Genomic DNA, 12854 nt, shown 5'->3' on the forward strand with positions numbered 1-12854 from the left:
GTTCCAGGGCTAACCCTGTAATGGTAAAGTCAAGGGATTTTATATGACCACAAGCCACCAGGACATTGGTTTTACACAGTGCCTGGGCACACTTGCCTAGGGGTGAGCACGAGTCACCTCCTCCCTGCAAAAAGGACAGTGTGGTCAAGCATCCTCCTCTCTAACAGCTAAGGTGGCTCAGGTGTCACAAGAAAATACAGATGGATAAAGATGGGTAAAACAAGACCATCTCCCTGTGTCCCTTCCCCGCACCTCACAGTTCAGGCAAGGCACCAGGGCAGGGTTTGGTGAGCTGCTGGGGCACACGCATGTGCGGGCACATGAACACACACGCTCTGACGGGGACCAGTTACATACCACTGTCCTGCAGCCTCTCCTGGACCGGCTTACAAACAAATGTCCTTGTGATCTCTGTTCCCTTGACCGCCCAAGTCGGGTCCAGTCAGCAGTAACTTGTTATCGCTTTCCAGGTGAAAATTTGGAAACCAGCCTGTACTTCCAGTGAAAACCATAAAGGAGCAATTATTAAATAACAGAACTTAAACAGTTCCAAAACAAGTTAGAAAACAGATCTTTTTATTAGGAACAAAATTATCACGAGGAAAAGAAAAAGAACACCAAAAAAGAACAACAGCTGGGCATGAACACACACGGTTAAAAGAAGAGCGCAGGTTGCACAGCTTCTCTCCTGACCCCCCAGTAACAGAAATCTTTGCCCCATTGCTGAACGGCATCTTCAGCAGGGAAGGACAGAAAACCAGCTGGGTCCTATCTGCCTCATAAAGACATCTCGAGTCTCCAATTCCCATCTCAATGGGAAAAACCCTTCCCAGACTGGGGTTACACCAGTGGCGGTGCTAACCAGGCACCCCCAGTGTCCCCCCACCCGGGGTTGACAGCGGCAAGGCAGCACCAGGGCAAGCTGGAGCCGGGATGCACTGGGACAAGGCTGGCCCAGCTGTGTCACCCTCAGCACCTGAAACGCATCTTCTCGAGTGCAGCTCAGAGCACCGTTCAGCCTTCAAAATATGTACTGGAGTCGAGTGTCCCCTGCCTGCCCCTGCCAGAAAGTGCAGAAGAGAAGCAAAGCTGACTTTGTCCCCTCATTTTGGTGACACCGGCTCCTGTTCACCCAGCATCGCTGCCTCCAGGCAGCTGCCACCCCAAGCACTGGCCACCACATTCCTGACATTCAACTCACAGCCTTCGAGGAATGTTTGTACGGAAAGGAGATAGCACAGCACCGTGAAGAAAAGAATTATTATCTCCCTTTGACTGTGGACGATCTGATTCCTACAGCAGCCTTACAAAAGCAGAGGCAGGCTGAATCACCACCAACGCAGCACACAAGACCCAAAAATCTTCTAAACAGAGTCGCGGGACGAGGAAATAAGAACAACCACCTATGGCTGGGCGTCACCGATGCAGAGCTTTGCCACGGAGGCAGACACGAAGGGGAAGCGTGCAGCCATCCGCCAGCTCCCCAGACTGGGAGGGGAGCGCCCAGCTTGGGTTTCGTTCTGCTGGGGGACCTGCAGACCTCGCTGGGTGGCACGAACCAGGCATACCCTAAATCCGTTCCCAACGGCACAATGTCAGCGCAATCTAAGACAGGGACAAAATGACAAGGGACGCGAGGAACGCAACACGCACCTCCCCGTCCCTCTCAGCCCCGTTCTGCACCATCTCTGAGAGCTTTAACTCCGCCAAGCCTTTCCAGCCTACTGGGCTAGTTGAACAGCAACACACCTCCCTTCCGACTACCAAAATGCACTTCTACAGCAAATACCCTGCTCAGGCAGCGCATCCTGCAGCACTCCCCGTGCCCTGCAGCCCCTGGCAGCTTTGCCAGGGACTGGGCTACCTGCTGCCTGCGAGTCCTCGCCCTCCCTCACCTTGTCCTTCTCCCCTGCAGGTCTACCCCAGCTGCTCCGCTCACAAACCTCCCCTGAGCAGAACAGGACACGTGTAAGCGGTGAGACTTGCCTAAAAAGGTTCTATAAATTGCTGCTGTCTGTGCAAATAACACAGCACCTAAAAAGCCTACATGCACAGGCAGATGACCAGCTTAACCAGCTTGCCGTAGCTAAACCATTACACCAAAGGCACTAATGCTTGCACTGATGAACGGTCTCAGCATTCTAATCAACGTTTCTGCCAAAATCACACCCCCAGACCCCAGGCACCCTTCTGCTGCAAGCAAGCAAGCTAATGACAGAGTTGTTGGAACTCGCTGGCAACCTGAGGAGTTAGGTGCTGGTAAAAGGTAACCAACCCATAGCCCCCCGCCATTGCAGGGCGTTGAAAGGCGAGCAAGACAGCGTCACCCCCCGGGGCGACCACCCGGGTGATCACCAGCACTCCCAACCCCACGCAGCAAGCAGCAAGGCCCAAATCTCAAAGGGTCTGGAGTTCAGAGGAGCAATTCAGATAGACACCTGGCACAGCAGATACCTAGCTGAAACCTCCACTGAGCTTTTTTTTTTTGCAGGGCCAGCGAAAAATGCCTTGAAATCTCCTGAGAAAGAGGCTTTCTCGGGTAATCTCTGGCAGGTCCTTGTTTCTGTCTGGGACTGGCAGGCCACCTCAGTCCCCCTGTCATGCCTGCCCCTTGCAGGAACCACCGGCTGGTGAAGGCATGGCAAGGCGTGGGGTGGGCAGGGAGCAGGAGGAACTGCCCATCTCATTCCAGGCGGTCCTCCAGGGCTCCACAGCTCAGCTGCAGGTCTATTAATAGGCAAAGCATCAAAGAGCTGCCAAGTTTTGTTTGTTAGTGAATCTGTCAGCCCACAGCAGTGCAGCCTTGAAGCCACCCGTGTACTTTTCCTTGTATTTTCTTTTCTTTTTTTTTTTTCTTTTTTTTTTTTCTTTTTTTTTTTTTTCTTTTTTTTTTTTTTTATAATGAGGTTAGTAAGCCTGGCACCTCACATTATTTCCCCTGCTGAAATTTTCCGGATCAACTCTTAAACACAATGAGACTATGGGATGCAAAGGATGGATGTCGTAGGCCCTCAGACAGGGTGGGACAGTGAGCATGCCACATCAGTCATCAGCTGGATCTGGGAAACAGTCCGAGGCATTTTCCTGGCTTTCCACATCAACTATGACCTCTGGGTCTGGCATTTCCTCAGGCTCTGTCCCCACTGGTAAGTTTTCTTCCACCGGTGGCTGGGGCTCAACGGCTTGCCCGGTCCGGGCAGCATCTGGAAAAGAAGGGACAAATGGTTTATAAGTGCCCGTGCTGTGCTCACCCCCATGGAAACCTCCTGGCCAGTCCCTGATGCTGCAGGGTGCTTAACCCGCTCAGTCCCCTCTCCCCAGGCATCTGCAAGCCAGATTTCAATTTTCTTTGTAACTATTCATTTATTGAGCCGTCCATCATGGCTTTAGACACTGTAGTGCTGAAGCTCTGTGGGCTCACCTGCCCAAAATATACCAAAATACCGAAGTCAAATCTATTCAGTTATATCTGAGTAGTTAAAGCTGGCCAACAGCACACATTTAATAGGTTCTCACCTAAACATTTCCCACACACACGTCTGCTTTTTACTTATTTGTAGAAAATCTAAATATGGGATACTTTGTTAGTCAAAATGGCAATGTGTAACCTTCATATTAAGAGTTCTACACTGTAGGTGTATCAATATTAAGCAATTACCTGAATGACTTTTTTTTTTTTTTTTTGCATTACATTCATGAGTAGCATTTAATATTTTGAAAGCAGAGCAAAGCGGCGTCCAAGGTTAGACATAAAGCATAGCTGAGCTGCTGAGAGGCTGTGCATGGTACAGTGAAGGACACCACAAGTGGAGACAGCAGTGCTGAGATCAGGCTATACGACCTACGTAATGTTGCTCCAGTTCACGATGTCTCTGCTAGACCTACTGCAGCTGATAATGGTGCATCACTAGGGAAGGTGCTGCCCATGCTCGTGTTTGTGAAACAAAATTGAGGGAAACATAATGCAAAAAGTGGAGTGTTAATATCAAGCACTCGTCTAACAGGAGATTTCTGAAAGATTTTTATCGCTGCACTCTCACGACCATGCTGTGCTAAAGCTATGGGGTTTTATTCTCAGTTTCTTTGAAGGATTTAAAATGTGACCATATTCCCACTTTAGCTCCAATTTAAGAAAATACACAAGCCTCTGACTCTGATGAGATTTAGCTGTGTTTACAGCTCAGCATATTGGTGGAGGCTGTCCTGGAGGTGACTGCTTACAAAAACAATGCCGATTCTTATAAAACGTTAGTGATGAGAAAGGGGGGAGGGTGATAAAATTGCAGGAAAACTGCTGAGTTTAGGGGGGTTGCTGTCTCAGAGATGTGTATTTTAGCACAGGAGATGCTGGAACAGACAGTCTGCGGTACCCTCTGTGGGATGCTTATGAGGCGGCTGCCGCTACATCTCAAGGGTGAATGAGGGCGAGAGTTACTGCTGTGCAGAAGCCAAGCACGAGTAAGGTACCGATAAATGACCTGCTGCGACTTCTGTCGCCTGGACAAGACGCAGCACCTGCCCTGCGCTCTGAGTCCCAGGCCCCTCTGCAGTCAGTCCTCCCCCACCAGCCGCACACATCCCTTTTGCCCTTCACCCTCCACACCAAGCTGTCTGCCCGACTTAACACAAGCCACCGGACCCACCAGGCTTTGGAGGGCAGTCAATCTGGGCAGCTTGAGCCTCAACATGGTCTCCATTGGGGGGGCTCTTCACACCTTCGCTGGAGACCACGGACATGGTTACTCCATCATCCTTCTCCTCATCTGTAAAACCAAAAATGGAGAGTGGAAGGAGAGAGATCCCCACATGCCAGCTGCCTCGGCACGTTCATTGCGAGGCCAGACCACCACCAGCACATGCTGGCGTCTCCTCCTCACGGCGAGCTGGCTCCCTTCCCAGAGCAGACAGATGCCAGGTACAGAGGGCCACTGCCAACCCGCCAGAGACCAGCCTGGCCATGCTGGCAGGATCACAGCGTGAGGTGGCCTCACTGGGCACGGGCAGATTGCACTCAGGGACCGGTGCTGACAAAGGACAGCCATCAGAAGCCTTCAGGTCATTTCAGGATCTGACCTGGATGAGGCTCAGTTCTGCCCATAGAAGAGCTTTTGCTGTGTTTCTTTCTGGCCAGGAGTGCACGGTGGCAAGCGTGAGATGAAAAAAGAAAAAGCAAGGTCTCATTCAAGACCCCGCTGGTCTTCACGGTTTCCTATCAGCAAGCAGCTCTCTGCTCCACCAGGCCAAGGGAGGGCTGGCTGGAGGACAAGCAGCCCCCCAGCCAAAACCAGTTTATGCTGAGGCGATTTCAACCCCAGCCTGGACAAACACAGTCCTCTGTAAGGCTCATCCCAGGGGCCAACGGCACTCTCCACTCACCTGAAGGCACTGGGATGAACTTGTGTTTCCTCTTCATGCAGCAACATACGATGGAGGACACAGCCACCACCAGGATAACCGCCCCCCCTGCGCACCCTGCCAGGATGTAAATGAACCACGGGTACTGCAGCAGGTCTCCTGCAAGAAGGACGGAGCGTTGTTAGTCACCAGGGTGGACAAGCTTCTTTCTCCAAACGGGAGAAACCCTGCAGCCAGGTTACGAGTATGTGGACATCACTGCTGTGGTCGTTTGGATCAGGGGAGCTGACACCGTGAACCGTGGCACGTCATGATTTATGTCACATCATTTGATTATGGTATGGAATATTTTGTGAAGAGAAGAGGCTTGCGTGACTAAGCTGTGTGCATGTGTTTCTGCCTACTCTGACCCGTAACATCTAAGTTCATTCGTAAGTTTTAATCAAATTTAACAGGGCAGGTGGTAGTTTGAAAGATGCTAAAGTCAACGAGATTTATGAAAACAGGCAGAGAAGGGGAGGGAGAGCTAAGCTAGCATCTCCTGCTGACAGAGAAGCTGCAGGGTCTCCCCTTGGAGCTGGTATTAAGCCCCAGAGAACAGCCAGGTAACAACTACACCAACACTACACCAACCTCAAAGCAGGTTTGATCAGAGCCTGCACTTGCTCCGGCACCAGCAACTCCAGCCACCTGAGCCAGAGCTGCAGGAAAGCGGCCTCACTGCTGCTGGGGGAAGGGTTTCTTTTCATTCCCCTTCCCCACCGAGATCATTCGAAACACCTGGCAGGAGGCGAAGGCTGCAGATGGCTGAGCAGACGGCCACACGCAAGTCAGCGGTAATTACTACCCAGCGCAGAGTCCCTTGCTCAGGGTCGGAGTTGCGGGTGTGTTGCTGCTGAGCAAGGAGGCTGGTAGAGGGCAGAGCAGGCTTGCACAACACGGACACCCGTCCAGACCCGCTCCTTCACCGGCACAATTTGCTCCAGCCTGGGGCAGCCAGCAGGAAAACTTCTTCCCGTATGAAAAAACCCGTACAGCTCAAGTACCGCTACAATGCAAATTCCTTATAACGCCTCAGGTGAACCTACGCCACCCCTTTTGGAATCCTTTGGCTCCTCCTCAGCTGCGCACATGCCTGCGCAGCACCGCACTGCGGAAACCAACAGGCTTATCTGGAGCTCGGTTTTGAGACCCCAAACGCACAAATTGCTGCGTAGCCCCAGAGGCTGGGAAGTGTTCAAAAGCTCCAGGATACACCACACGCTGCCATAGTCCACCCACTACACAGAACAGTAAAAACAACTGTACACAGGCGCTCCTGTCCGTGAAATCACACATACTCCAAGTGTTTTCGGAGTGCTTGTTCAGGTCTCTTTAGGAACAGTTACCAAGTTCAAAAAAAATCTATACTCAAAATTAAACTTTCATCGAATGAGAAATCATTTCCCTGATAATTTTATTCCTTTTTTGTTGACAGCTTGGAGAAGAGTACTAAAAAGCATAAATATACGATGGAAATATTTTTTCCTAAGCATTTGCCATTTGTTAAGGAGGCCTTTTTGAGTTAAAATACTGCGTTAAAAATTGGTAATAAACAAATAATAAAACAAGTAATGAAACAATAAAAGCCTTTTACGTATGTTGACTTGTTAACTTCCGAATCCTCTGCTTTAGATCCTGTGTGATCAGAGCCCTTTGGTGCCTGGAGAGTTTACAGTATTTCTGCCAAATCGTTTTGTGCTAACCATTTTTCAAAATTAATTTCATCAGTCGACAGGTTGCCCAAAGAGGTGCTTTTACACAGATCTTGTACCTACAGTGGAAATACTACATTCAGCCCTTTGCGAGGAGCAAATTATAACCCACAAAAATAATGAATTGGTCTTTAATTAATTAACTAATTGAGCTCATATGTCTCCTCAAGTATTCAGAATTGCTTTAGTTCACTTTTACAAATGCAGTTGCGTTTATTGACTCAGAATTAGAGTCGCTGCTACTTTCTTGCTCTCAGACCCTTCCAAATGCGTGCTGATGCACGCATCCATCCCAACAGCGCTATCGCTAAATTCTGCTGCAGGATCTTCAGGAGGAAATAGGGAACCGATATCGCACCCAGGGGACTGGGCAGCTGCCCAGAATAAACCACGGCCACTGTCAGCACTCCTGTGATTTATCACGGGGCTCGATTGAACAGCTGGTGGGTGTTTGCGTCCTCATCGCTGCGTGCCTCGGCCAGCTTGGGTCTGGCTACACCCAACACCCTCTGACCAGTTTAGCTGGGCAAGATTCAGATCACGGCTCCGCGATCACACGTGCCAAACTGGCACAGGCTGGCCGGCGGCACCAATGCCATCAGGCACCAACCACCCACGGCATTTCTGTTGGATGCCAGCGCATGATACAGGGGTTATGTCAGTAATTTTGCTTTCACACCCACTGTATACCAGCTATAAAAGAAAATACAGTATATGGTCTGGAGCTGGAGTGTCTCAGACAATGTCTAAAATGCTAGGTGCTATTGCATATTACAATTTCTTGAGTAACAAAGGTGATTCAATTGCTAAATTAATCAAAAACTTTATGGTTAAATCATGCCTCTCTGATGTAGTTTTGATGACCACATCTGCTGCCAGAGAAGAGAAAAACCTTCACTACTGAAGATGCAAGTGAAATAACACCCAAGGTTATCTAATTTGGGGAGGGGGTGGGGGGGTGTTGTTTGTTGTTTTTTTTTTTAAGTATGAACTTACAACACAGACCAGTGCTTTTCATCATGAGGTTCTGGCAGTTTTGCTTAGTCCTGGGATCCGTATTTTGTCTCATTAAACTATGACCTCATTGAAGCCGCGTACTCAGCATTTATGGATCGCTTCCAAATGGATAAAGTCACAGCCTTCTCACAGAACTACCTATCTGAGCAGAGACGTGGATAAGTTAAATGACCTGAGTTTTTACCCCACCTCTGATGGTGTGAGGCTTATGAAGAGACGTGTATAGACTGGTAAATCTTTGTGCAGCTGGCCTAAGGAGGAGAGAGGCAAGGCAAAACACCTCAGCCGAGCCCAGCAGCAGCAGGGTTGAACTAGCGGAGGTGTTTTTACAGGGATGCTGCAGAAACTGGAAGGCTGTCTGGGACATGGATGAAGGTCAGAGTAGGAAGCAGCTCGTGTTTCTAAACCGGCATAGAGCATCATTGTGCAGGAGGGTGCAAGGTCCCCGTCACTGGGAGGTAGGAAATCAGGCAGATAGAGATCCCTCCTCGCTGCAGAGCTGGGTAAAAGGACCCCCTGAACAAACCTCTGTCCCTTCTGCAGCTGTAGGCTGTGCCAGCCCAAGCACAGGGGGGAGAAGGAAGTCAAGGGGACGCTTTCTAAAGGGAGGATGGGGGAAGTCTGGCAAGCAGCTGCCAGAGGACACAAGAGTTCGGTATTACACAGACGGCAACAACTCCTTAGTTTTCTGCTGCAAGAGACCAAATCCAAAAATTTTCTGGAGATGCCATTACTCACCATAGCTGCAAGACAGCGCAACGGGCTTGGTCCTCGTGACTCTGTCACCGTGGTAAACCTCACATACAAATTCCCCAGGCATGGTTTTGTCCAGGCGAACCTTCTTCCCGTCATCCTTAATGCAAGCCCCCGGGGCGTTCAGCGCCGTGCCGTTCAGCAGCCACCGAATGGGGATGGTCCTGTTGCTGGACACGTCGCAGGACAACTCTCCAGTCCCATTAGGGAAGCACTGGATACCAATGGCCAGCTCTGGTCACACACAGCACAGGGCAACAGGAGCAGGGAGGAAAGAGAGAGGTGAGGAGCAGGCTCAGCAGTGAACGTGAGCTGGACAGGAGCTTCCCATACTGGCAGTCTTGCTACCACTGCATGCACTGGTAGCCCAGGAGCACAGAAATAAGTAACCAGACTTTTAGTGCCTGCCCCCAGCCCTGAAATGCTTAGCAGTGTCCACCCAACCCTGCTAGTGACTCTTGGTCCCTCTTTTGGGGATGCCATAAAAATCTGGCATCTCTTCATTTTCCTGATGGAAATTGAAAAAGCAAACAATAAAAGCCCCTGATCTGAGAGGACAGTAGAAACACGCAAAGCATCTGCCAGCCGGAGGCCTCCCCTGCAATCAGCAGGTAAATGCAGCTTCAGAGGAGGCTCGGCGCTCTCCCCCACCAAAGGTTGGTGCTTTTGCTGTCACTCTGCCTCTTCCTCCGTTTCAGAGAGGAACTAGTCCGAATCATGCCCAACATAGGTACCAACACCAGGCACCTGCAGTTAGATAGGATAACCCAGAGCAGGACGATTTAGAACGAAGTAATGAATCACTGATCCTACTACATTTTCTTGAATTTCTCTCTTTTTATCTACTACAAGGAGCTAACCTATTTCCTACATCTGCCTCTCCACAAATACAGGCTAGACAGAGAAGTGGTACAGTTTTATAACGGCAACATGGAGAACGTCTATGCAAACATCCATGTAAATAAGCTCAGAAATCACTTTCTTCAACTAGGACACCATCTTCAGCTAAAACTCACTGCCTCCAGGAATACCTTTGCTGTGAAATCGTTTCCCTGACTTAGGCGTGGCAACAGGACACAAGGAGGAGGCAAAAGTTCCCAAAGCAAACCCCCTGAACTGGAGGTTAAACCGAGGACACTCCTGCGGCCTTTACCCACTTCCAGTCTAAGCCCCTGATCTCCGTGCCAAGGACTCACAACTTTGACCTACTCTCCCCAGCAGTTCCGCCTGTTTGCACCCAAAAGGTGTTAAGGATTCATTTATCTTCACCGAGGCCAGTCTGCTCAGACATTTTCATTACAATTTCGTACGCTTCAATTTCTCTTAGAAGCTCGTGCTGCCTAACAGTGGTTCCTGCTGCACAGCAGCCAAGCAGTTCATCTCAGAATCACAGGACAATTCAGGGTGGAAGGAACCTCCGGGATCTGTAGCTGAAATACAGGGTCAAGCAGGGACCCTGCAAGGTCAGACCAGGCTGCTCAGAGCTTGATCCTGTTGGGTATCAAAGCCTTCCAGAGATGGAGCCTGTGCAACTTCGCAGGGCAGCATGAATTTCTCATTTCCATTTTTGCCTGCCGTTGCTCATCTACAAAAAGCCTGGCATCCCCAGGACACGAGCTGCTTGCCCACGTACAGTGACACACTTTTCCCTACCTCTCAGGAGAAAGAGGTAGCCCAGAAAGAAGAGCCCTCAAAAGACTTCTATCAAAACTGGTAGATCCTTGTCTGCAATACTGCCATCTCTCTTCACCCAGCGGCGTGGGGCCCAGAGCCACGGCCGCTGGCTGGCTGGAGCACTGCTCAGCAGGGGGGCAAACCCATTTAAGCCTTCTCCATATTAACCCAAGCGATGAGCTGGATCCTGCACAGAAGAGACTTTGTTTGTGTCTTCTCACCCAGATGAGCAGGCACAGAAAGGAGAGCAGCAGTTCCGAGGGCAGCAGGGACACTGGCAGGGTAAGGTACCTGTCACCGGTCTCTGAACTGACCCAGAAGATGCTGACCTCCAAGCTGCTCGGGGGTGGCTGAGAATCAGAAAGTCACAGCCGGGTTCCTTCGGTACCTTTCCTCAGCTGCACAAGGCAGGGGGAAGCCCAGCGTGCCTCAACCCAGAGCTGCACAGAAGTCCAGTTCAGTTCTCGCAGCCAAGTCAGGTAGGGTTAACTCCTTAAGGACAGGCGTCCACAGGCAGCAAAATGCTGTTGGTCAGTGAGAGCTTTCGTGAGAACCACCAGAAAGACTACTCTGGAAATGGACTGACATCTCCAGCTACGTGTCTACATACTGTAGACTCAACTTTACAAACACTTCATGCTGCTGTCTCTTACATCAGGGCAAACAGCATGTAGCTCAGCTGACTGGCTGCCTTAAGGAAGGCTCGACAGACAGGAGAGACTGACAACGCAGATGCAAAAAGCATCTCCTAGTTTACACTCACCATTACTGCTCCCTTAGGTGCCAGAGGCACCTACAGCTCCTGCAAGCTCAGGCGGTCCCTCAGGAAGAATTTCAAGGCATCAGCTTCCAGCCAGGCTCACCAATCCAAAAACTATTTGTTGCTAAGAAGGCCACTTACCAAGTACTTCCAGTGTAAAAACTCTGCTGATGTTGTGAAAAAAAAACTCGTATCTTCCTTCATCCTCCTTCTCCACACTCCTCAGCACTAGGGAACCATTCTGCAATTTCAAGCACCTGCTGGCAGAACTGCCGCACACAGACAACAAAGTGTCATTTAAGACACTTGTCGAGCACATCACGTCCCTCTTGCTCATTCTGGAGAGGTGCTGCAGACTTTGAATTCCCATAGCAAAGACTGCTGAGCTGCCGCTGAGCGCACTGGTCCAGGTGGCAGAGCCTGAAAGGAGAGGCACAGAGTGTGGGCAGCCAGCTTGCCACGTCCATCCAGCCCCTCTCGGCTGCCTCCCAGAAAGGCAAATGCCCAGGTGAGATGTAAGAGGGACAGACCCACCCCTAGTGACAGGCTGGGGTCACCTGTAATTGAAAATCAGAGGAGTGGGAAGCCTTCAATAAAGGCCAAGTTTCCCCCCAATGACATGGGAGTGGTGCACACAGGGCAGAGAAAGGCTGAGCAGCTGGTCTTTCCTCTTCCCAGATTTGGCACGACCATCTACTACCACCACCGTCCCCCTCTGAGCTCAGGGACTGCGCTAAGAAAGATCCTCAGGGCATCGATGCCATGGACCTCGGGCAGAGGGTAGCACAAACAAGTGCTGCCTGCACAGCAGCTTTTACCCAAAGACTAAGGTCACAGTTTTCACTGGAACAAGTCCTACAGTATCCTCGCACGTTATCAAGTCGCCGTACACAAATCAGGGATGGGTAAATGGCAGGGTGACAGCAGCTCAGGGACTAGCCCAAGGTCACACCAAGCATGAGGAGTGGGACCACACTGCTCCCCAGCCCCTCCAGCCAGCATTCTGCATACAAGGACCTTACATTCTCTGCTGAAATGCTTTTACAAATGCATTAAACCACGAAAGTACGATATTGCTAGTTATCATTCGTTTACTAAAAAAATAATCCGTCTTACTTTGGTCTGACTGCCCCTTTCATGCATTAGCAGTTACGCTGTTTGATGCCTCCCCAAACCTGGTAGCGTCCTTAAAAGATCTTGGAGCAAAATTAAGGTGGCCGCTCATCTAGCCAGATCTGTGCCATCTTCATAAAGAAAAATCCCACTTACCATGAGTAACAGTTATTATCGCCAGCAAGCACTGCAGAGTAAAAGTAGCGCTGAAATCCATTTTAAAGAGCTCCTTGCATCATATGCCCAGAAGACGATCTGGCTACAGAGCTCAGTGAATATAGCATTCAGGAAATGATGTCAGAAGCAAGAGTGAAAAAAAAAAAAAAGAAAAAAAAAAAAGAAAAGAAACTCCATAGTGGACAGATTGAATAATGTTTCAAAATAGATCTGCAAGGTTTTGGGTGACTGAGCTCGGGCTGAACCAACAC

The 12854-nt window shown here is 50.1% G+C and overlaps 1 protein-coding gene across 1 annotated transcript; it reads right to left on the minus strand.

The window, feature by feature from the left end:
- Nucleotides 1–555: 555 nt before the first annotated feature.
- On the minus strand, nt 556–12735 carry LOC308058579 (uncharacterized protein). Its single transcript, XM_080374559.1, has 6 exons — nt 12583–12735; nt 11455–11733; nt 8865–9113; nt 5377–5514; nt 4644–4763; nt 556–3203 (listed from the first exon to the last, which is right to left on the minus strand). Exons 1-6 carry the CDS (start codon nt 12641–12643, stop codon nt 3043–3045), a joined length of 1008 nt encoding a protein of 335 aa, XP_080230685.1. The 5' UTR covers nt 12644–12735; the 3' UTR covers nt 556–3042.
- Nucleotides 12736–12854: the final 119 nt, after the last annotated feature.

This window comes from Falco punctatus, assembly GCF_963210335.1.
Source record: "Falco punctatus genome assembly, chromosome: 2".
Classification (NCBI taxonomy): Eukaryota; Metazoa; Chordata; class Aves; order Falconiformes; family Falconidae; genus Falco; species Falco punctatus.

Bases quoted from the DNA above. Each gene is read 5' to 3' on its own strand.
- LOC308058579 (XM_080374559.1), bottom strand. From the start codon at position 12,643: ATGGATTTCAGCGCTACTTTTACTCTGCAGTGCTTGCTGGCGATAATA. The intron at 11,734-12,582 runs GTAAGTGGGATT...CTCTCCTTTCAG, and splicing joins GATAATAACTGTTACTCATG to GCTCTGCCACCTGGACCAGT. The intron at 9,114-11,454 runs GTAAGTGGCCTT...GTGTGTGACCAG, and splicing joins TTTTACACTGGAAGTACTTG to AGCTGGCCATTGGTATCCAG.